The sequence below is a fragment of the Topomyia yanbarensis genome, chromosome 3 (assembly GCF_030247195.1).
Source record: "Topomyia yanbarensis strain Yona2022 chromosome 3, ASM3024719v1, whole genome shotgun sequence".
Taxonomy (NCBI): Eukaryota; Metazoa; Arthropoda; class Insecta; order Diptera; family Culicidae; genus Topomyia; species Topomyia yanbarensis.
Genome location: NC_080672.1, coordinates 137451070 through 137477310, shown reverse-complemented (window position 1 = coordinate 137477310; position 26241 = coordinate 137451070). Strand labels below are relative to the sequence as shown.

General features: G+C 37.4%; 1 protein-coding gene across 4 annotated transcripts in view; it reads right to left on the bottom strand.

Annotated features, from left to right (window-relative positions):
- The window catches only part of LOC131694190 (rho guanine nucleotide exchange factor 11), a 387472-nt gene that overhangs the window by 355903 nt on the left and 5328 nt on the right, over positions 1-26241 (bottom strand). For all 4 annotated transcript variants that reach the window (XM_058982676.1, XM_058982678.1, XM_058982679.1 and 1 more), the window contains exon 2: positions 6664-7789. In XM_058982676.1, the coding sequence (XP_058838659.1) occupies positions 6664-6701 (38 nt within the window). In that variant the 5' untranslated portion in view covers positions 6702-7789. The remainder of the gene's footprint in view (positions 1-6663; positions 7790-26241) is intronic.

Here is a 26241-nt window from a genome sequence, read left to right as displayed (position 1 = left end):
ATAGTGTTAGAAACTTTTCTAAAAGATATTTTTCTAACCCGAAAAGAGGCGAATGACCATAAGATTAAACCTCTATAATCGAAATAAAAAAATTAAAAAAATAGATCATCTTATCAAAAATTTCAGGTTTTGAGGAAACGTACCGTGTAAAAACCCCCGCAAAAAATGCGGTAATTCCGGAAGCCGTGTAAAAAGCCGTGTGAATTCCGAAAACCGTGTTACATCAAATGCAAAAGAAAACTATTTTTGAACAATGTTTTTGCGCGAATTTCTCAATTAACACATTGCCTTATTCAAATATTTTTTGAAAACAAAAAAAGTGGAAGATTTAAAAAAGAGGAAAAGACAGCTCTTGAAGATTCCTTTTTGACCGCACTGCAACAATATAAGTGTTTTCGGTATAGACTTAACGACTTGACGTCAAATATCGATGTCTTGCGCCACTTTGAAAGCCAAAATGACGACTTCTGGTTAAGCGGAATTCTCTAAAACCCAATCAATATGGATATTTTCAGACCGAGCTTATCGAGCAGATACCTGGTATAGGCGCCTGACGCCACTTTGAGAACTCTGTTAAGCGAGATTCTCTAAAACCTTATCAATATGGGTATTTTCGTACCTAGCTTACCGAGTAGACGACTAATATCGATATCTGGCGCCAACTCAGAACTCAAGTGGTGACTTCCGGTTAAGCGAAATTATTTAAAACTTCAATATATGTACTTTTAGAACTGGCTTATCGAGTAGATGCATAATATTGATACCTGAATCCACTTTGAAAATTAACATGACATCTTCCGGTTTTGCAAAATTCTCTAGTCATCGACAAATTTCTATAAAATACCAATATTTTCAAAGCATAATTTATACCCGAGCAGAAGAAAATAACTTCAAAATACCAAATTCAGGTATACCTTACCCAATACTTGAACACCACAATAAGATATTGATGTTGCATAAGAGGTAAAATTCCTGAAATAATAACATAGACATGTACTGCGACTAACTAGTTGATCCCCGTTTCTCCTGCGGAATGCGCGTAAGCGTCTCTGCTTACGGGTCCGCAAAACCTCCTCTTATTTCCTTACAAAATAGCAATAGTGCAAAGGTTTCGCGATAAACTATTTCGGGGCTACTATAAGTCTAGCCGCATACACTGGCAAACCATTGAGCTGATGGTGGCTTTAAACAACATCACATCACATCACCAAAGTGCAACAATGTTGGTGAAACTGTTCGGAAGACCTTCAACAGTGGAATTCAAAGAAATGGCATCAAACTTCGATCTCTGGCTTCTACTCGTGAATATCATTTAGAAAATACCCATACTGATTAGGTTATTGCAAATTTCACTAGACAGAAAGTAGCCATCCGGTCGGTTTTCAAAATGGCGCGCCAAACATCGATCTCTAGCAATTTTTCGTAAAGACCATTCCGATAATACTGATATTGATTGGGCTATTGAGAATTTCGCTAAACCGGAAGTAGCTATCACGGTTTTCAAAATGGCCACAAACATCGATCTCTATCACCTACTCGGGGAGATTACTCTGAAAACACTTCTTGGATTTCGAAATGACATTGATATTTGGTGTTTACTAGTCAAGCCCACTCCAAAAATACCCATATTAATTGTGTGTTACAGAATTCCACTAAGCCGGAAGTCGCCGTCTTGTTCACTTTTTCAGTTTTTTCAAAATAGCCCTAGACATCGATATTTGGCATCTACTCGTTAAGCCCGTTTCATGAATACCCATATTGATTGGGTAATAGAAAATTCCACTAAACCGAGGGTCATCTTATACTCATACTCATATTTATTGGGTTTTAGAGAATTCCGCTAAACCAGAAGTGGTCATCTTAGTTTATAAATGGCCTCAAACATCTGTATTTCTCATCTACCGGTTAAACCCGTTCTAAAAATATTAATATTGGTTGGGTTTTAGAGATTTCGGTTTAACCGGAGTACGCCATCTTGGTTTTCAAATGACCTCAAACATCGGTAATAGCCATCTACTTGTCTACCACGTTACAAAAACACCCATACTGATTGGGTTTCAGAGAGCTCCATCAAACCAGCAGTCGCCATCTTGGTTTTCAAATGGCCTCAGACATTTGGCGTCTACTCGTTAATCCTGTTCCGAAAACACTCATATTGTTGAAGTGAGGGTCAAAAGGAATATTCGAGATCCGCCTTTCCCACTTTTCAACAAAAATCTAAGCTCTTTTCATTCAAAACGACTTAGAATAAAAGCAGAAACTGTGGTTATTCCAAATCCACGCAAAAAAAACTTGTTGAAAAATCGTGTTTTTGTTTTTGCCTTCAAAAAGACAGAATATTTTTGCTAAAATCGTGTTAATTGCGAACACCGTGCAAAAAATCGAGCTGATTGCGAAAGCCATGTAAAAAAACCGCGCAAAAATACCGTGTAAAAACCATAGTGTAAAAAGCTTTTGGTTCTTTTAGTCCATTATAACACCAAAAATACGAAGCACTGGTTCATGGAAGGTTCATTTGCAAACAGGTTTCAGTAGCTTCAAGCTACCGAACAGGACGACGAAGCAGGTTTTAGTGGCCAAGCCAAGGGCCGAAATTGTACGACTGTGTTTTGACGAAGTACAGAAGATTCTTGTGAACGATAAAACCTATGTCAAAATGGATTTCCAGCAACTTTCCTGACATAAAATTCAATCTGGTCACAAAATCTGACGAATTTTATCACCAATAAAACGATAGATTCAAAGTTAAACAAGCAAGAGTGCTTAGACGAATGTAGACTACCTTTCATTAAAACTAACATAGGTCTAGTGAAGTTCTGGTCAGATTTGGCAAGTCGAGAGGTATCAACGCGTCAATAATTTCGCTAGCAGAGGCATCAATCCAACGAAATGCGCGCGATTCCACCCAATTCAACAATATTGAGCAATTATTAAGTTAAAGCAAACAGGAAACACAACTCAGGATGTTGCACAGAAGGTTCGAAAAACTAACCGTTGAGGTTAACCACATTTCAAATGAAGTCCGAACTTGTAATTTTCTTTTGAAAGTGAAAGAAACTACCTTCATTTTGACTAAATAACTTTTCTCTCGTGCCAAAAATTCCAAGATACTTCGTTTTATGTGTCCGAATTCTGCGTGGGCCAGACTGCAGATGAATGTCATTTCGTGTTGATGTATGCATGTTAAAAACTACAAAAATCTGGTGCAAAATCTTTCATAGCTACGGAAGAGCAAAGAGTACTCTTAACAGGCGTATAGCTCTTGCGAAGAATAGGTATTGGCGATGAAATCCATCTAATTCATATTTTAAAATTTAAATAAAGTTGCTTTTAATAGCATCCGCAACAACTATGCTGAAGACACAAACTCTCTAACAAAATTTGATGAAGAGGTCATGTCTAATTCTAAGAGGATTGGCCGCCAAAATCATTTGATCTGACGATGCGTTGTTTTGTTGTTTATTTCGATGATACTAATCTCCAAAGTTTACGGTTTCAAAATTATGTCATCTTGATGGAACAAAATGTTTTTGACTATTAATTTCACTTTTCTTCACATACACTTGTTAACGAGACCTTGTTTCAAAATCTAATTACGCCACTCAATTCAACATTTAGGTGACTTATTTTTTAGTATTTAGTTTAAACCCAATTAGTTCTAAAAATCTTGAAATGGTCAGAAAAACCGACCAAGATCTGCTGGAGACAAACGTTGTTTTTTGTCCATTGAACACTATAATATATTGAAAAATCTTCCAAAAAGGGTTGGTAAAATCGGGGGCGGGGAGAGTTGCTTTTAATTTATTGGTTGCGAATTCTGTCGAAATAGACAGTTATGTTCAGAACCAAAATATACAACAGAATCTTTGGTATTACTAACAAAACCGGTAGAGGAAACAAGTGAGTTAAGGATAATCCTTTAAATTTTCGTTTTCTTCAATTTCAATATTTGTTTATTTCATGGTGAACTGGATACAATGAGCCAATATTTTGCTTGAAACAAAACATTTCCATATTTACAGCATGAGCTGTTCCTTTATATGTAATTAAACCACTTATTAAATATCTTATTGGGGACGGGTATAGCGTAGTTGGTAAATCGTTAGCTTGCACGCAGCTCACCTGGGTTCGGTTCCCAACCCCGCATGTTGAGTTAGAAATATTTCCAAAAGAGATTTCTCTAACTCGAAAAGAAGCGAATGACCCTAAGGATAAAACCTCTATAATCAAAAAAAAATCTTATTTAGGCATGGTAAACGCCTTGAGGTACAATTTGTAGTCTATTATATAACAGGCAGAATTAAATTACCGATCGTGCTAACATCAGTTTAACGAATCAAAAAGAACGTCTTTTGTTCCATCCATAATCGAAAGGCACGTTTTGGAACCCCCCCCCCCCCCCTCCATACCACACATGTACGAAAACAATTCAACACATTTAAAATAAAAAATTGATTTAGTATTTATTTTCGGCCAAATAGCATTCAGCTGTATGACCCTTTCGGCCAATTAACGTGGAACCTATCAGGCTTGCTATCTACGCTAGTCACAGGAAAGCATCGGTTGTACCGATAATGGAATGATATTTTGCAACCGGATTTTATCAATTCTTTGTGTATACGCAAATGCTGCACTGATGCCACCTCGCGCCACTCGCCTACAGAGCAGAAACTCAGAAGCATAATAGATAGCAAGAACCAGTGGCAAGAGTGTATGAGTAACATTGAAACAATGCCATGCCTCTTTTTTGCCCTGCCTTTTCCTCTGCTATGTTTATCATTACTATTATTACTGTAATGTGCAACGATAGTCAGCTTTTCTCACTCCGCTGATAAAAGTAAACAGTGGACGCCAACCAAGCCTCATCGCGTTTTTTTTTCTACAAACGCTCACTTCTAACTATAACGACTTCTGCTGACCCGTTGCGATTGAGAGCAAGGAAGAAGTGATTAGACGACGACCGATGATGGCGTAGTGGGTGTTTTGTGAATGACCCCATTTCTGCGGCATGATCCGAGTTGATAAAGGGAAAAGGTAAACAAGGTAATTGCTGCTGATGTTGTGGTATTAGCCAGGTTGTATAGGCGGATCGCTTACTCGTACGAAAAATAATAAAGGACCGGTCGGCTTTGGTGGACAATTATTTAGCAGGCAATGAAAAAAATCTAGTTGGCAATACGGCTATACGATATGAATGAAATTTTTGAAGTGATTTTCACAAAGCCAGTAAGGGATGATTGAGCGGCCGAAAATTAAAGAGCCGTGCTACGTAAAACCCTTTAATTCTATTTCGAGCGTCAATCGGCTGTAAAATTCCAGCGTAAGGCTCTAACTAAAGTTCTTCGGCGTTTGGATCGCTTAAAAAATTCACCGCCGAGATAGTCGGCGAGAATGAGCCTCTAGCACAAAAACTGGATAAAAATAAATAGTTCGTTCGCCGAAATGTCTGTATTACATTACGAAGCGGGGAGCGGGCATAGCTAATTGGTAAATCGAATGCCTTGTACGCAGCGCACCTGGGTTTGATGCCCAATAGGGTGGTACAAAAATTATATTCCTGCTCTGAGCAACATTTTGGGTTACATTTGAGTCCTAAAACAATTCTGTAAATTCTTGGCTCGATCGGTGAAATTATATTTTTGCACCCAAGGTTGCATTGCCCAACCCCGCTAATAGGGTTACTTTTGGATATATCGTGTAACTGGCAGCAGGTTGGTGTCAGTTACTGACAAGTGGAACACGAAACATTAAAATCTAACCTTTTAATGTAATAAATCATGAACCAGTTCACGCCGTATAATCGGACAATGTTCCAAAATTTGTGAATAAAGTCACGAGTTAACCTTTGATTTACGAATAATGTTGTGAACTATTTCTCGGACAGAAAAAAAAACGATATAGTAGTGACGTAGCGGAAACCGTGACTGAAATTCACAAAACAAAAACGAATATCTTCACTAGTGAAAGCGTTATACATGTAACGGAACGAAAATTGAACAAAATTTAAAAAAAATGCATTTTGTTCATGGTCCTGTTTTCGTAACTTAACGTGCTTGTTTCAGAGTTCATGGCACTTTATTCACCAATTTGGGAACAATTTTATCCGTGTAGTATCTTCAAACTGTATCGGACAAAATCTAACACATATAGGTCAAAAATGATAAAATGTAACATGGGACCGACTTGCGATTACGGGTTATATATATCCTAGGAAAACCATGAAACATGGACATGAAATGGTTAGTTTTTGAATCCTTAAAACTGTCGATCAAATGGTTGATTACTTTGTACAATCGTTATACATATATCATAGTAATCCAAAGTGACCTAGAGCTAAATGAAACCCCACCGCACAAAAATTCTCACATCTCCAACAGCGAGCTCAAATCGCTTCCTCATAACATCAATTGCCCTTTGAATAACACATACTTCTATCGAACATATATTAGGTTAGCTCCGTCATATCCCGGAAACATGTGGAACATTTGTTATATTTTCTTTCGATTACAGTTAACAGGCACCCGAATTCGTTAAACTGAATGACATCGTTTGGCGAAACGTCTATATGTGACTAAAAACCTCTGCGATAATCAATGTAAGAAGCTCATTCGTTCCCCCGTCGAAGATCAAGGCAATAATTTACATTAAAAAAATGTCTATTACCTCTCAGTCGGTCCAGTCGATGGGATGTTATTATCCATTAAAACGAATCGATTCTACTAGTCCCGCACGTTGGCAAAACAATTTCCATGCACAAAATTCCAGACTTCGAAGCGGTTCCGGCTTTCGAACGTGGAACGTCGTGCTGAACGGTGGTGTTGATTACTTTCGATGTAAGGCATGTGCCATGCATGAGACACACTCCGTCTAATTCAAGAGTGTGTTTGCTTGGAACGCTCCGTACACTGAAGCTCTGGATAGCTTTTGCTGTATGTATTACGAGCGCTGGAAGGGAAAACCCCCCAAACCCGAATAAACGGTATAGGAGGGCACAAGGGATCTATTTTTTTTTCAATTCGCTTTACACACTCCACTCGAGCTCGGATACTTTTCTTCCTACTTAAAACGTGTAAATTTTCTGGCTGGCAATACACACGGATATGCACACAATTTTTTCTTCGGCTGCTACCTATTGCTTCTCACTTTTTTATGATTTTCGCTTTTTTCGATATCTCTGCTTCGATTTTCACTTTGGATAATTGGGGGATGGGTTGGAAAATTTCACTTTGCGGTCTACATTTTCACTTCCAACGCACAACGGTACCGTGGTGGGGGCATCCGACCAGTCCACACTATCCTCTACCGATGACAACGGCTAGGAAATATATCCGCACTTTCGATAATTACACTTTTTCTCTTATCTCTCTATTGAAATGGAAATATTTTTCCCTGGAACCACGAGCGGGGGGCTGGAAGCTCCCGCAGGATGAAGGCACACTTTCTGGCGAAATTCCAATCGTCAGCTTGTTCGCTGTGGTCAAACTACTCCATATGTAGAGAGGCTAGCTTAGTGACTGGGCTTCACAAAAACAACGACAACTACGACGACGGCAACCAGACGTTTTTCTTCATGGGTCCACTCGCGACGATAGACTGAACTCTTCCTTTGCACACGCATTCAGCAGCATACTATTGGTGTTGTTATTACGATTGATGCCGGACACATATACAACCAGAGATTGTTATGTTTTTGGTGTTGTGCTGAAGCAGGGCTGAAAGATCAGCAGACATACACACACTAGCGTTCTAGCAGTTTCCGATCACGCACACTTCCACCAGGTGGGCAGCACTGAAAAATAGGAGAAAATAATAATGTAGTATAGTACACGGTTGACTGTGTGGCAAGGGAATAAACACAAACACAACGGTACCGAATGAGTTAAATCTCAGAAAATATCATCATTATTAGGTTTCGGTCTGATGCTGCATTTACGACTGCTTTTTTTCATCTTGCATTTTTGCATATTTTGCCTAGCGGTTCGTACTGAGGAAGAAGTTGTTAAATATACGAACTGTACTATTATGGTTATGTTTGAAAATGTAATCATCTTCATAAAACTATTTCCGAAAAATGTAAAATTTAAAAAATCAATAAATTCGTAGAAATTCTAAAAATGTGAAACTATCTTTGTAAAATATCGATGCCTGATTCACAATTAGTTGCAATTAATCTTAGAATTGAATTGTTAGAAAAAATACGCCAAAATAATCTTACTTGGTCTGATTTATAATTCTCATGAAGCAGATTTGGAAGCAGGCACTCTTTTTTCCACGTGCAGTTCTAATATTTGCATTACAGCGAAGACCCGATTTTATAAGCTTTTTGACGCGATTTTGTCAGCCTCATATGAAAATTGATCGTTGGAAGTTTGATGGGCTTTAGCAAACGAATCTTAGAGAATTGAAATTGAAAAATACAAATTTCAATTTTTTTTGAATTTTGCACTGTCAGGGGAAATTTAAACTAAATAATCTGAAAGGGTGATGTGGCTATATATAGGGACTAAAGAAGAATATTTTAAAAGATTCGATTTATTAAAAAGAAAGGAAAACTTATGTCCCGATTTTGTCAATGTCCCCGTTTTATCAGCCTAAAATTCACCAAGTGGCTGATTAAAACGGGATTTTCACAGTACTGCTATATATAGATAAGGGTTTTTTATTTTCAGGGAAATTCGGGTTGCAAACATGTATTTGTGGTGAGGTTTATTTGATGGAAAGCGGTCAAATTATAGATCGAAATATGTGAATTTCAGAACTGCCTCGTACCTATGCGAATTGCAGCAAATATCTTTATTTGGAATTAAAATAAATCTAGAGAAAATTTAGAATAGGACGTAAGTAACAATGAGAAATTCACTTTGGGGTCTTTTTTTGTGTTCATTACTCAGTCGTTTCAACATTTTCATATTAACTTTTGAATTGAGCTAATAACATTTGTAAACAAACTTTTGCTTTGCTGATTTCTCTTAATTTACTATAATTTCAACTCAGAAAACATTTGCAATTGATTCTACGAAGGGGAAAGATGTGGGTTAATATGTATTTCTCGTGAAATTCCCCTGCAAGTTTTTTTTACAAAAATCTCTTTAGCCCTTTTGAAAAATTAATATTGATTTAGTACTCAACTCTTTGCATAATATTCTAGTAAAAACCATCGGTTTTCGATGTGTGTAATAATCGAAAGAGACAGTAAAGTATCTGATAGCCTTTAGCCGAAATTTACCTAGAATCGCTACTTCTAATTCCTTCCATATTTTAAAATTTCAAACGCCGCTTTAGTGGAAAGTGAGGCAATATTGCGATTTAGGGACAATTAAACATTGTCCAATGCACCCTTAGGAGATACACAATATTTCTGTATAAGGACAAAGTGATCGGTTTTCCGACCGCGTAATTTTGGTTGGCCAAGGTTTGTCTACAACAACAAGTAAGGTTAGCAGCAGGGACATTTACCTTTTATTTGAGCACGGACAATTATAAATAGAACAGAATTTATTGCAATAAATCTAAAGTAATTACATTGAAGCAGTGCTGCCAGTCAAATTTTCTAGTAACGGTAAATAATGAAATTCGTTCTTTTGCTACAATATTGAAAACTTATAAAGCCTATCTATTTTATTTGGACTGCCAGGTCTGCGTTTTCCATGCATTTAGATTATTGTTAATTTTCTAGGAGAATTGCATCGGAAGGTAAAAATTGCGCAATTTGTAGCACTGCGAGAGAAGCGCCTATTTTGATAAAAACGGTTTTTTTTCTTTATCCGAAAATCACGTTCACCTGCCATACACAGAATTTAATTGTACCCTTTTAACAAACTCTTGGCTTACTTTAATTCCCGCCAAATCCAATTTATATCACCTAAAACGATTTAGACAAAACGCGTTGGGCAGTAGTCTTATTCGAGAAAAAGACTGAGCAGAGCCTCATAATTTTGCCTCCTTGAACTCCGAACTGTGAAGAATTTTGCCGAACTATTTTCACGCAGAGACTGTCAGGTAATTTACCAGATCTTCGCCTGATTGACTATTTTGTAAAAGAAAATATTTGATAAAACATGAAAATGTAGAAGTCCTGAAAATATCTTGTGGTTTTTTGGATTCAAATTTTATAAAATCATCGTCAGGCATCGTTCAATATGCGCTCAGGCCGTCTCAAGCATTCTATTGAATTTTCTCCATGAAATACTATATTTTTGTGTTAATTTTGATGGAGCATCTCAGTTGTCGGACCCTGACAGTAACAGAAACAGAGGCAAGGTTGATGGTCATGTCGCAGAAAAGATATAATTTGTTATAAAATGCATTGTTTCGAAATTTAATACATAAACTCATAGATTTTTATGTAGTTCTCATTTTACCCCAAGCCGTAAACTATTGTAAATTTTTGGTAGAAAGTACAATGTTTCGGTAAATTATTTTTATGTTTAAAATAGTTAGAATGAGTTATGTTGAATCGATGCACAGTTGGCAAAAATGTACCAAAAACGCCATTTTTTAATAGCTAAAGTTTACCAAAAAGATGTTCTTTCTAAAAAAGGTCTCAAAAATTTATTGCAGGCATTTACAATGGCCGTACGATACGCTATTATGCTCGTTTTGCCCCAATTCACTTTTTTGTTTGAGTTTATATTGAGACAATATATAAATCGGAAAAAAATTGAGCGCGGTTGACCAAAATTAGAAATTCTTATGTAAAAAAGTCCAGAAAATAGATTTAAGATAGTTATAATAATCGAAACATGTATAGTATATATTGTATACCCATCTTATTCCTTTTCTTCGCACAACTTAAGTTTAAAGTTAATCCTGGCTCTATATTTCGGTAAAAGAATAAATGCGACTGATCAAATATAATAATCCTTGTGTAAAAAAGATGGGTGGGTAATGTCAGAGACATAACCGGAGTGAAGTAGAATACACTTTAGACCGGTAAATTCTGCTCTGGAATAAGCAATTTCTATGCGATTTTGTCGACTTTAGCACATTCATAGTTTATTTGGAGTATTTTTGGAATTATCAAGTTGACAATTTGCAACATTCTTTGAAAATATTGTTGAACTTTTATGAATGAAGGCACGCAAACGAGCGTTTGACCGTCGTCCTACTACCAGCATTAGAGAAGTAGCAGATCAGCATTTTTCGCTACATGACCTGTACCAAACAAACCGTAAGTCCACCGGAGGAAAGGCTCCCCGCAAGCAGTTGGCAACAACTCCCTGGCAACCCTATACCATCATATGGAGTTTGACAGCGACCGACATATATGGGGCGTTATAGCTATAAAGCCCCAAACAAAGAATTATGTTCGGCACTATGCTCGATATTCAAGCATTTCACACGACGTTTTGCATCTTGTGGGATGATTTAATAATTTAATTTAATCGACATTTTGTAACTAAATACAGCTTCTAATCATTCGGCTCAAAATCAATGTTTTGCCTTTCATGGCAGTGATGCTGGCTGTACAGAAACGTCGTCCTTGACAGGGGCTGGTTGGCAACGAAGGCCATGTAAAAGTGCCCCAGTCACGGTTAGCGTTAAGAAGCCTCATCGCTACCGAACAGAAACAGTCGCCCTGCGAAAAATTCACAGCTATCAGAAATCGAGCGGGCCTAAATTGTGACCCAAAATAAACCACAAACCAACAAGTTGTTTTCAGGACCAGCCAATTATAAAGTATTATTATTATAAATGAAATTTTCCATTGCCTTAAAACCTCCCACCCCCTTTCCACCCGGCTTGAATAACTATCAATCTTGATGATGCTGTGCGGCGGGGGCACTAGTTTTTATTATAGTGGAAAATTTAGGTTTTCGCGTTTTTCCCTAAAGTTTTTTAGCTGTGCTGTTTTCAAGGAAGTTGTAGTTGAATTCAAAATAAAATAGTTTATTTCTGTTGTCAGAGATGGACCTTCCAACGAAAACTAGTCTGGCTCGCTTGGAATCGAATTGTATGGACCAACCACTGCTTTCACAAAATCTGTTATTTTCAGTAATTGAACATTCTACACAACTAGTCACAACTATTTTCAATCAGCGCAAAAATCGAAGATATTCATTCAGTACAATAGCAGATTTTCACTTTTAGAAAAACAGGCAACATTCTGGCCGAAAATTTTGAAACGGAGCACCTATATCGAAATGTTAGAAAACGTTCGATTTTTGTAAATTGAATCATTACACTAACCTGTCTACAAATCACACAAATAACTTTTTTATTTTGTGCCATTCTACTTGAAAGCGACGATATTGTTCACAAGTGGCTCACTTACCATCCAACGCTCTTGGCAAGCCACTTTCTGATGCTTGTAATAAAATTTCAATTCGATTCTTTGTCGATAAATTGATGGCCCTGAAAAGGGCCTTTTCTTTGGGCAGTTTTCGAAATTTACTTGGTGCTGGTGTATATGGTAACAGTTTTGGTGCCATCGAAGACGGCGTGCTTGGCCAACTCTTCTGTGACAGCAGCAAATGGACGGCGGTTTGAATTTTGCGGAACATGCTGCAAACGAACTGCTGCATGCTGATGCTGGAAACGAACTGAGCGTAAGCAACAGCATGCTGAGTTTTTATACCTGACTACAGCACAACGTAAGCTCGTCCTTTTTTGTGTTGTCCTCAATATGTGTTCGTCGTAGCTCCACCCCTTGGTTGGTCGACCACATATTTTTGATAAAGAACAAAATTGAAATTGTGTTTCCACTACGGAGATTATCGAACACTAAGGGTAAAGAGAGTAATGTAATACGGCACCTTTGTAAAATGTTTGAGAATTGAAACCTTTTTTGAATGCGCCTAGTAAACACGAAACTGTAAACAAACAAACAAAAGATAACTTTTTCTTTTGTGTCATTCTACGTGAAATCGACGATATTGTTCACAAGTAGCTCACTTGCCATCGAACGCTCTTGGCAAGCTACTTTCGGATGCTTGTAATAACAAAACTTTAATTCGATTCTTTGTTGATAAATGGCCCGTACCAAACATACCGCTCGTAAGTCCACCAGAGGAAAGCCTCCCCGCAAGCAGTAAGCAACGAAGGTCATGTAAAAGTACCCCAGTCACGGTTGGCGTTAGGAAGCCTCATCACTACTGAACAGAAACTGTCGCCCTGCGAGAAATTCACAGCTATCAGCAATCGAGCAGGCCTAAATTGTGACCCAAAATAAACCACAAACCAACAAGTTCTTTTCAGGACCAGCCAATTATATTCCAGTAAGATATAAATGAAATTTTCGTTTTCCATTGCCTTACAACCTCTTTCCTCCCGGCTTGAATTACTATCAATCTTGATGATGCTGTGCGGCTGGGCACAGGCAGTTTCCATTATAGTGAAAAATTTAGGTTTGCGCGTTTTTCCCAAAAGTTTTTTAGCTGTGCTGTTTTCAAGGAAGTTGTAGTTGAATTCATAGTAAAAAAGTTTACTTCTATTGTCAGAGGTGGACCTTCCAACGAAAACTAGTCTGGCTTGGAATCGAATTGTATGGACCAACCACTGCTTTCACAAAATCCGTTATTTTCAGTAATTGTACATTCTACAGAATTAGTCACAACTATTTCCAATCAGCGCAAAAATCGAAGGTTTTCATTCAATACAACAGCAGATTTTCACGTTTGAAAAAACAGGCAGCATTCTGGCCGAAAATTTTGAAACGGAGCCCCTAAATCGAAACGTTCGATTTTTGTAAATTGAATCATTACACTAAACTGTCACAAATAACTTTTCATTTTGTGCCATTCTCGTGAAAGCGACGGTATTGTTCACAAGTGGCTCACTTACCATCCAACGCTCTTGACAAGCTGATGCTTGTAATAACAAAACTTCAATTTCATTCTTTGTCGATAAATTGATGGCCCTGAAAAGGGCCTTTTCTTTGGGCAGTTTTCGAAATTTACTTGGTGCTGGTGTATATGGTAACAGTTTTGGTGCCATCGAAGACGGCGTGCTTGGCCAACTCTTCTGTGACAGCAGCAAATGGACGGCGGTTTGAATTTTGCGGAACATGCTGCAAACGAACTGCTGCATGCTGATGCTGGAAACGAACTGAGCGTAAGCAACAGCATGCTGAGTTTTTATACCTGACTACAGCACAACGTAAGCTCGTCCTTTTTTGTGTTGTCCTCAATATGTGTTCGTCGTAGCTCCACCCCTTGGTTGGTCGACCACATATTTTTGATAAAGAACAAAATTGAAATTGTGTTTCCACTACGGAGATTATCGAACACTAAGGGTAAAGAGAGTAATGTAATACGGCACCTTTGTAAAATGTTTGAGAATTGAAACCTTTTTTGAATGCGCCTAGTAAAAATTCACTTCACTCCAGTTTGTTTCTGACCATATTTGCAATTTGCGTACTGAAATAAATCATAATTTAGGGTTTAACCCAAATAGCTCTCCAGGGAGAAACAGTCCATGAAACAGAAAATGCAAACTCATTCTTTGAAATGATTTTGGTGGCCCTGAAAAGGGCCTTTTTATAATGATACAAGTGAGTTCTACCTTTTCAACTTCCAAATCCATACAAAGTGCGTCCCTGCCGCTTCAGAGTATAGACGACATTCATTGCGGTTTTGCGCTTGGCGTGTTCAGTGTAGGTCACGGCATCTCGGATGACATTTTTCTGCACACCATCAGCATTCGTAGATTAAATTGGAGATGCATTTTACATCACTACGACGAGCCAGACGCCGACTGGCAGATTTGGTGATTCCCTGGATTTTATCACGAAGAACCTGGCGATGACGCTTGGTACGGGAACGCAAACATGATACCGCCCATTGTACCGTCCGGACGAGCATGTTGCTCGTGTGGTAAGCGAGCACCCACTGATACAAAACAAGCTCGCGTGACCTGTATATATAACATTCCCGTATGTAATGAAACGCTTACATGCTCCTTTTTGACGGCTCTGCGTGGGATATGCTGACAAATTGCGCATTTTCCTCGCTGTTTCCGAAGGATTTTCTGAAAATCCTTGTTTTGGTTTATTTATAGTAGTCGCAGTAATTCCGAAATTTAATACGATATACGTGCACAAATTTCCGATCAGATAGTGCAAAAATATTGCGATTTCGTCCAGTAGAACGGAAGATACTCGCATTTCAAACCTGGGAAAATTTCTCAACTGAAATTTTTGAAACGGGACCCCATATTGAAACGTTAGAAGTATTCTACTTCAAAAGCTCCGGTAATTGTTTGAATATAGTTTAAATGACCGCACGGAACGTGTGAATTCATTTTACCACAATTCCTCCCACAATTCAAGTATAAAATTGAACATAGCTCTACATTTCACAAAGAGGCTGAATGCGGCTGATCAAAAGCAGTAATTCCCATGCAAAAAAGTTCAGGGAATCAATTAAAGACAGTTACAACGACCGCACGAATCTTGTGTACCCGTTTTACCCCAATTCTTCCCATAATAAACCCATGAACTTGCAAAGGCTCAATATTTCAAGTGAGCCTAAAGGCTGATCAAAAGCAGTTTTCTTATTTAACATATTCCAGGGTATCGATTGAATATTAAAATGACCGGACGAAGCGTGTGTAATTATTTTACCCCAAATCTTCCCACCATATCCTAAGCGTGATGCTGTACCTTACTCAACATTTCAGGAAAAGGGCTGAAAGTGGCTGATCAAAAGTAATTTTTAGGTAGAAGACTTCTAACTTTTCAATACTGCGGTTCAATTTCAAAATTTTCTGCTTTGAAATGCGAATAACTTTCGTTCTACTGAACAAAATCGTAATATTTTTGCACTATCTGATCGGAAATAGGGTGATGAGTTTCTATTATCACCCTACCCATTTGCAGCCGTTGATTAGAGCAATGTCTGCCATCTTTGTTCAACGTATTGAGTCAAATGGTAGCGTAACAATAGGGGCACTCGATTCGAGCTTTCGTTGCGCTCAGACACGAGATTTTAACTGTTTTCAGCGCATTTGTGTTATTATACTGGTTCTTGACAACGAAGCAAAGCTGTTGATGTCAATTTTTACGCATTCCATTGATTGTATGCCGAGAAATTAATGAAATAGTGAGGCACCCTGCTTAGTATGTTGAAAATAGGCACTTTACCCTATGTGCACGTGATTTATATTCAGTTTCGCAAAATGTACAACTACTATAAATAAAGAAAAACGGATTTTTCGAAAATTGTTCAAAATCAACGGAGAGAATGCGCAATTTGCAAGACTATTTCAGGCAGAGCCGTCAAAAAGGAGCATCTAAGCATTTCATAACATACGGGAGTTATTCATACAGGTCACTCGTGCTCTTTTGTATCTGTCGATACTTACTTACCAAACGAGCAACATGTTGACTGTATTTTTGCCTTTCTCATAAAAAAGGATATGCAATCACTTTGAAAACCGACTTTTTAACCGAGGCCCGGAGGGCCGAGTCTCATATACCATTCGACTCAGTTCGTCGAAATTGACAAATGTCTGTATGTGTGTGTGTGTTTTCAAAGCTCACTCACTTTTCTCAGAGATGGCTGAACCGAATCGGTCAAACTTGATTTCAAATGAAAGGTATAACGCTCCCATAAGCTGCTATTGATTTTTTTGTCGATCGGACTTCCGGTTCCGGAGTTACGGGTTGAAGAGTGTGGTCACCCAGAAAATTCCCATATAAAATGGTAACACCATGATGTCCAAATGGTGTAATACATATCAAAAAGGGTGCAAAATAACTCGGATTTGCGGGTCTAGATCACTAATAATCATTCTAATCAACTTTGACCACATTGGCCACCTTTGACGGTTCTTGATGCCACCAGGTACTTTCCAAGTTCGTAAGTTAATCTCACACCTTTTTCTCAGGGAATTCGTGACCGATTTTTATTAACTTGGTTTCAAATGAAAGATACAATACTTCCATGGACTGTTTTTGAATTTCATTCGTATCTAACATTTCGTTCCGGAGTTACAGGTTGTTTATTGCGACCACATAAGAATTTCCCATATAAACCGATACAATCGTAATACTTCAAAGGTTAAAAATCCATTTCTATTTGCAGGTGTAGATAACATCATTTCTATTTACAAGACTAGATCACTGATGGCTAATCAAAGATTCTTTGAATATAATGTCCACTATCGAAAGTCCCGGAATTTTCGGTTGGGTGTTGCATACTCCATCAGCCCCCTCTCTTTCTACATCAACCCCCCCCCCTCCCTCCCCTTTGACATTCTCTTCATCCGCCATATACATTTTTAGAGAATTTCGTCCCATAGCCATATATTATAAGTGAATTTGGAGTCGCTCAGCTCAAATTTGATATCGAAAAGGTCAGATCAATTCATTTTATAGTGATAAATTGATTTTGTCACACATTTTATGATATAAGTTTTGACAAAAAAACTAACAACATAAAAAAGCTATCCGATTTCATTATCGTCAATTCGGTTCTTGCGGATTAGATTTCACCGTACTTTAGTGAACTGTAACTTTTTTCTACTACAAATTTTATATTAGATGAGAGAATCTATCGACATTCTTACTATTCTTACTATAACTTTCAGCTATCAACTCGGTATTGTTTGTTGGTTTTAATCGATGATTTTATTAATTGTGTGTTTAGGCTAGCCTCAATTCGGTTGATTTCTTAGCTGTATTTTAGATTTAGGTATAACACTTTTTTACATTTTAACAACATTTAATTAGCTAGAGATTACTGGGTGGGGAAAGTTATGAAAATTTAGAGCCCTAGTACTTCAGACGCCTTTCTACTGCTTATGCCCAAATTAATAAGTATTGATTCCTTGTTAGCTTAGTGTAGACTATCAGAGATAGTACTTCATCAGCCTTTAACATAAGCACTCATGTTAACTAGCAGCATTTTTATAAAAACTTGCATCAACTTTAGACAATTCTAATACAGTGAAGATCCGTTTTAACAGCCCTTTGGTGAGTTTTAGGCTGTTAAAACGGGGATATTCACAAAATCGGGACATATATTTTTCTTTCCTTTTAGCAAACCGAAGCTCTTGAAATATTCTTCTTCAGTCTCTAGATATAGCTTTCCGATTATTTAGTATAAATTTCGCTTAATAGGGTCAGACAGCGCAAAATTTAAAATAAAATTAAACTTTGGATTTTTTCATATTAAGGATCTCTAAGATAAGAAAAATATGCTCAAGAAAAAAATTACTCGTCTGCTAGAGCTTATCAAACTACCAACTATCAATTTTCATATGAGACTGACAAAATCGTGGACTGATAAAAGCGGGTCTTCACTATAATCTATCAATCGTACAATGTAATGGTACAACAACATGACAACAATGATCCATAAATACCTTCTCGTCTCATTGCGACTGTACTCTCCGCAAAATAGATCTTTGTCACACACGTCCATAGCGAACTAGTCCATTGTTCACATTGTTCTTTCAAATTGATGTTCCTTGGGTGTTTCAAACAACTCGAATAATTAAAAATCATATTCGATTTTGTTCTGTTTGCTTTCGTCCATTTCTAGACAGCCAGTTTATAAAAGGAGCAAATGAGCTATTTTCACTCTTCAATCTTTTCTTAATACACTAGTTATAACATTATTTAATACTTGTATGTACTTGTCAGCTTTCGGATTCGTCCAAATCTGAAAAAATCAGATCCGCTCAGATTTCGAAATATATATGTTAGTTAATTGTCAGCTAATAATTTTTGCTGAATTATTACTATCAATTTTAGAAGTATTATTCGAACAGCATCATCTTGAATATAACCAAACATGCTTACCTTGTTCTTGAAAAAATATTTGCACAGCTAAACTAGAATGATGAGCAATCAACCGTTTGGCGAAGCTACAATCTGAACAAAGATTTCACGAACAGTACTACTTTCATTAGTTGATACCTCAAATCAATCGACCTATCAAATACGTCATTACGGAACAAATCTACTCTGCAATACAGATATGAAATTAGTTTGGTTTGGAAATATAAATGATTTTTGGCTTTCTTATATACATATTAGGAAATCACTTCAAAAATCGACCTGCCATTTGAGTCCCAGAGGGCCAAGTGTCACATACTATTCGATTCAAATCGTCGAGATCGCAAAATGTCTGTGGGTGCATGTGTGTATCAAATAAAGCCGCTCAATTTTCTCAGAGATGGCTGAACCGATTTGCACAAACTTAGTTTCAAATGAACGGTTCTAACGCTCCCACAAGCTGCTATTGTATTTTTTGTTGATTCTACTTCCGGTTCCGGAATTATGGGCTGAAGACTGCAGCCACATAGCAAATTCCTATATAAACTTGCAACATGAAGATGTCCAAATGATGCAATACATGTTGAAACGGATTTAACATTACTTGGGTTAGTGGGCCAGATCCCTAAAGACCAATCAAAGTAGTTTTGGCCATATTGGCCACCACTTAGGGGGGTGGAGATAGCGTAGTTGGTAAATTGATTGCCTTGTACGCAGCTCACCTGGGTTCAACTCCCAACCCCGCACATAGGGTTAGACCGACAAAGAGGCGAATGACCCCAGGGGTTAAAACCTTTATAATCAAACTAAAAAAATTGACCGCCTATGACGGTTCTTGATACTCTTGGGTAACTATCAAAGTTCGTATGATAATATCACACCTATTTCTCAGCAAATTCTTAACTGATTTTTACAAACTTGATTTCAAATGATAAATACAATACACCCATTGACTGCTATTGAATTTCATTCAGATCTGACTTTTAATTCCGGAGTTACTACGTTTACATAGGATTTTAAACCGAACTAAGATACCGGGCATATTCCAGAATTAAAGTCACATCGGATTCGGTGATGACTGAATCCATTTTCACCAACTAGGCCTCTTTCACATCCTCTTTTACAGGTATAATCCCTTTCGTCTCTCACTGCATTCCAAAATATGTTATACGAAGACAACATTTAATTCGTGCTGATTTATCCACTTAAATATTATATTTTTTGTTCCAAGGGCGTGCAAAGTGTAATAAGATGTAATAGTCATTTTCACAAATATATTGAATAGACCTTGCTATTGGATAAATGAGAAAGGCACAATTACACCATTAGGTGAATTAAAACAGTTTTTTCTTAAATATTTAGGGTAGGCTTGCTTCTCTCTTATGTTAGTAAAGGGAAAGGTATATATTGCATAATTGACATTGTCGTTGGCTGGGTGATAATTGTGATGGATATGCACACTTTGTTGTAGTGGTTTCCAGCCTGTTATCGAGGCGAGGGGATATTTCGGATAATTATTGGCACTCCGATGCTGTCGTGATGGTCTCTATATCATCTGCTTGTGAGGTATGCCATAACGTTCTGGGTGGACGGTTATCAAAGAAGGGTAGGGGGAACCGAGGAGATTTCAAACATAGGACAGTTTAAACAGTGCTCATTACTAGCGAAACAGTAGCGTTAGGGATTCAACAATAATGCATTTGTTCTATTTATCCTATGCCCACAAATCCTCCAATACACTCTAACGATGTTAAATGAGTGGTTGAGTATTTATGGGGAACACATATATTTTTCCAAGTAGTATAAATGGGTGGATTGCATGTGTTTCTTTCCATCGTTGCAATGTATATATTTTAAATTGTGGATCAAGCGTTACTTCTCGACCTAGGAAAGTTGAAACACCTTGTTTCAATTCTCTTCGATGATAAACTGCTGGTCTTATGGCAATGTTATAATAACATCAAGATTCTTCTTTACTGAATTAACAAAAGTGATCAACATTCTCAGTCTTTTTAATTCTAGGTCATTTATAGCCACAGAATATGTATTTGTTCTAATTTTTTACTATCAGCTTCTGAAGCTTGGAGCGCAGTGACCATAATTCAAAATGAACCAAATACTACCGATATGGATACCAAATTACTTGTTTCCATAAACCCGTATCACTTGTAGTCATAAATAGTATCACTGGACATACCACCCATTTTAATCAACGCAGAATGTCCACAGGAAAGTGGTTGAAATATAATACATAATTAAACAATGAAAAATGAGTATCAAATTTCTTGAATATACAGTTATAAATAACTAGCGGTTAGGTAAAATATCTTACTATTATTATTGTTTGAATCAGTGCAGAAATTACTGCATTTGTGGCCAGAAATTAACAATAATTTTCAAAACAAGTGTCAATTTATATTATAAATATATTGATGTGATTTGTGTCATTTATTCTGACGTAATTTTATAAAGCAGTAAGAAATTTAAAAATAAGCAATCTTCCAGTCTTCCCAATGCATCGTAGACTCGTAAAGCAATGACGTATTGTAGATAGATGGAGAGGTTGAGGGGGTTCCACTGTGAACTAGAGAAGGGAAAATGTACTAAACTTGAACATTAATAGTTTTCAAAAAGATAGGGATAACAAAAATGTAGGGGTGGTCACGGCTTGCCAGGACGTTCCGGATTCTCAAGTAATATCGTCGCTGTTATGCTATCTTTCTCGCTATATCGCAGTAACCAAGCAGAATGCCAAAATTTATTTTATTTATTTATTTATTGCTTTTAAATTCTAAAAAACGTAACATTGTAGAGATTTTTTTAGATAAGTAATGTGGCATATTCAACTTAGTTTACCCCAAAATGGCGTTTGTCATAAGATAGCACAACAGCAACGATATGCCATTCATTGATTTTAACCACTTCCAGCCAATGATTGGTTAATATTAACTAAAGTTTACCGCAATTTTTTTCCAAGAGTTTTTTACATCCAGTGCAACTATTTACCATAGCCATGAAGAACATTCGTAGTCCGGTTCTCATTTTGTTGAAAACCTTGTACAAATTCAATATTCATCGCAAGTGCTACTTTTGCTGGACATATACCACGTGGACAAGCTAGGGGACGGTGGAGGTCACGAGAAAGTTCACCCTTGTATATGGCGAGGGAGGGAAGGGGGGTGGTAGTGTGGAAAATGTTTACCTGGACTTTTCATTATATTGTTGTCTCTTATAAGAAAATGAAACAAATTTGTATCGTTATTGGTGTGAGCACCTTTAAATTTTTTCATGATATTGTAATAGTCAAAGTGCTTATAACAGCATAGTGTGTGAGTGTACGTGCATCTGTGACAATTGAAAACATCGATGGCAACTATCATCAAATATGAGAAAGTTGTACGAAACAAAATCCGAGAAAAAATTTCTGCCTGAATCAATTGATTCAATCTTCTGTAACTTGGTCAAATCCCACTAATTTTGGATTTGAAAGCTTGTGGTTGAAATTAAGAGCCAATTCAAGTATACATAGCATCATAGTAGTCTAACGCATTGGAAAATTTTATAAAAAGCCATTTTTATGAAACTACCCGGATTTTTTTTTACAAAGTCTGTGTGTCATCGTAGGGAGGGGGTAGGGGCATAGAAATGGTCCGCGCTTGCCCACGGAGGGGAAGAGGGTTTCTTTAGTCCACGTGGTATATGAACGACCCCTATGTGCAACGTCGTATGATTCTCGGGCATTAAAAATTGTCCCTAAATTTTCAAAAGGACGCTACATATTAAAGGGCTTAAAGGAGAGATAATGGTTTCAACATGAAAAAACATGTTTTTTGAGATTTTTTTGGGTGCAGCGAATCAATCAAAACTTTTGTGTATTATAATGTATCATTTCAATAACATTCTGTGCTTTTTTCATGCAAAAATGTCGACAAGCGATTCGGTGACGAAGCCTTTTGTGCGGTGGTAACTGCTATTCAATTCGCTTCACTCAAAGTTCTAAAAAATCGCAATAGAAGTGTTTTGTTCTTGCTGAAACCCTAAGCAATAATTTTAAGTATGTTATTTGATAGTACAATAAAATAAGACCTAACCCTGAGGTCAACCAAAAACTTGGGAGGTATGGGAATGGTATGCGGTTGTTCCATCAAAACATATACTTGTTCTCAAATAAGGATTTGTGTTAGGTTAATGCAATTTCAATGTCGTTTTTTCCAATTCGAGCTGAATGTCACTTGGGACATTTCGAATTAGTACTCTTGATATTATCGCTATTCGCACGCGTTGTTATGCTAACTGAAGCGCCTTTCAACCCGTATACAATAGACACTATCGAAATACCTGAAACTACTAACTTTGTAAGTCGAATATACAACCGATGACATACACGACGCTATTTACTAAATTAATTTTGGAGACAGTAACAACGAAAAGATACTAATTTAATTTAAAACAACAATGTGCCCATCAAATGAAGTAAATGCAAGACATAAAGAAGGAACTCCTGGTTTTGTTCACTTTCACGTCAATAATAAAGCTATATTTTGATACTCATGAAGAAATGTGTTTAACCCTTTGCGACGCAGTGGGACTTATACGTCCCACTTACTTTCCCTAAGCTTTTATTGGATTTCTAGTTAATGTTGCCATATAGATATGAATTCTTTCTTTCAATCAACTCTTAGGGATGTAAGGAGTACGACTAGAACAAAAAATTATGTGAATTTGTTAATTACTTATTAGTTAGAAACAATTAAAACACTAAAATCTCGTTTTTACAATAAATTCGCTTCTAAAAGTATTAGAAATCTCAAATATTGAACTAAATAATACATTTTTGCAAAATTTGTCGTGGATAAGTTTTTTCGAACAAAATTCTTAAAATATGCAAAAATGGAGTTTATTATTGTTAGTCTATAAAAAAATTCTGAAAGACAGGTACAACTTTTCAACAAGCATAAAAATAGATTATGTGGTCGCTGATTACGATTCTGATAACAGGATTTGAAAATTCAGAATGGCGGCCACAAAATGACAACCGATATCTCGAAATTTGCAGTTATAACGTCATTATCGTGATCAGCGACCCCAAAAAACCCCGAGAAGACGTTATAGGTGAATATAAAAAACAGGAAATTTAGCTAAACCCAGTCGCCATATTAGATCCACCATTTTTAATTTGACAATTTTAACGTCAGAATCAAAATCAACGACGTTTTAGGCCAATATAAAAGAACACAAAATTGAACCAAGCACAGTTGCCATATTGGATCCGCCGTTTTGAATTTTGATTTTCGACGTCACAATCAAAATCAGCAACCCCGAAAACACCCTTGTAAGACATTTTAGACCAATATAGAAAAACATGAAATTCAGCCAAGCACAGTCGCCATATTGGATCCACCATTTTGAATTTTACATTTTTGACATCAGAATCAGCGAACCCGAAAACCTAGGGTGATGAGCCTATTTTCGCCATGTTTCTATCATCACCGTCCCCATTTGAAGCCGTTGGTTAGAGCGGTGTTTTTATCACAGTTCTTAACAACGAAGTAAAGCTGTTGGTGCCAATTTGTACGTATTTCATTGATTGTAGGCCGAGTAATTAATGAATTGTTGAGGTACCCTCCTTAGTATGGTGAAAATAGGCACTTTACCCAATATAAGCTAAAAATAACAGTATAACAACGAAAAAAAACACGTCGCAAACGATTAACATGACAATCAATAATATAGTGCATGTACTAGTCCAAAGTATACAAAAATACTCAATATAGTAAAAACAATTATTATAATTGATTGATGATTTAATGAACTAAAATAAACCAATGTATATGACAATAAAGCATTTGTTCTTCATACTAATATGACTGCAGCAAATTGGTAACTGGCACGGCTCAATGCAATACCTGTCTCTTATGCTTTTACAATGTGTTGTAGAACAACTACAATGATTTCTTGTCCGATGGATCCGGTTGACTCAGTTTTCTGTCGATATTCTTTTTTTGTGGTGAATCATTAGCTGCATTATCCACTACAACTTGGCTCCAATCGGTCTGCCTTTTTGCTGGTAGATTGTTCTTTCAAGTCACTATAGTGGTTCCGCCTTCTTCGGCGTTGGCTTTTTTGTGGTTGTGCCGGTTGTTGATTTGCAACATTCGGTGCAGTTGTTGTTGGCTACGGAAGTGACGCGTATGGGTCTGCCTCAGGTGCATAATAAGCGGTTTTTGAGTATGTGGACTTTGATTCGACTAGTCAGGTAGAAGGAAATAGGTTTCGACTGACGCATTCTCACTACTTGAACACCGCACATAGGAGTATTTGATTGAAAAACCTGGCCGAAATTATTTTAATATTTGTTTTCAGCAGAAATTAATATATAAATATTTTTTTTCGAGAGTTGTTCTACTGGAGCTATAGAGTTTTCGGAAGGGCTCCCCGTCAGAATCACATACTACAGACGACGAGATAGGCAATGTGGCCCACTAAAACACTGCTTTAGGCCAATTGTAGCGGGCCGTGATTCTGAATGTGATATTCAGTGTACGGTTCAGGTATATGCAGGTGTAGGGACTCGCGATCGCGTGTATCACCGCGAAGAGCTCGAGCATTTGTGCGTTAACGTGTTCGATCGTGTTTGCGTTTGTATGTCGCGTGTGCTAACGTGTATGTAACTTCGCGTGTATAAATTCTATTTTATAACCGTGTGCCTTCCGCATATTCGCGTGTGTTCTTGGACAATCGCGCGCGGACCGTGAATCTAGTACTTTATTTTTGGTGTACGGCTAAGATGCTAAAAGATCTTCCATCTCACTAGAGTTCCCGGTGATGTCGCCATGGAACGTGTTGTCTAGTGGATATGAGCTTTATTTTTTGATTGGTCCTACTGAATGTATGGACTTAAGTTATTAGGACAGAGTAATGGATTCCGGACGTGACCAATTCATGAGCGCGGGAAAACGGACGTTTGTAGGTTCGCGTTTGAGACAGCGTTTGAAATTTCGTAAGTGCTAAAACGTTCTTCTTATTACCGGAGTGTTGTTTAATTGGGCGATCGCGAACGTAGGTGTGCGTTGTTCATTGCGAAGGGCTTAAGCGTTCGTACGTTAACGTGTTTGTCACGTGTGCTCGCGTTCATGTGACTTCACGTGTACAAGACTGGATTTTGTAACCGTGTGGCATTTCCTATATACGCGTGCGTGCGTTCTTGGATGGTCACGCTGACCTTCATTCTGATAGTTAGATTTCGGTGTACAATTCACATTCTGACAGGGAGTAAGTTACCCCACATCACTAGAGTCCTCGGTCATGTCGCCATGTAACGTGGTGTCCAGTGGATATGAGAGCTTTATTTTTTTAATTGGTCCAATTGAAGGCATGGACCTAGTCTGCTGATATCAAGGATAGAAACATCCGGAAGTGACCGATTCATGGTCGTGCGACCGCGGGAGTTTTTAGGTTCACGCTTGAGACCGCGTTTGAAAATTTATAGGAGCTGAAACATTCACTTTATCATCGGGATG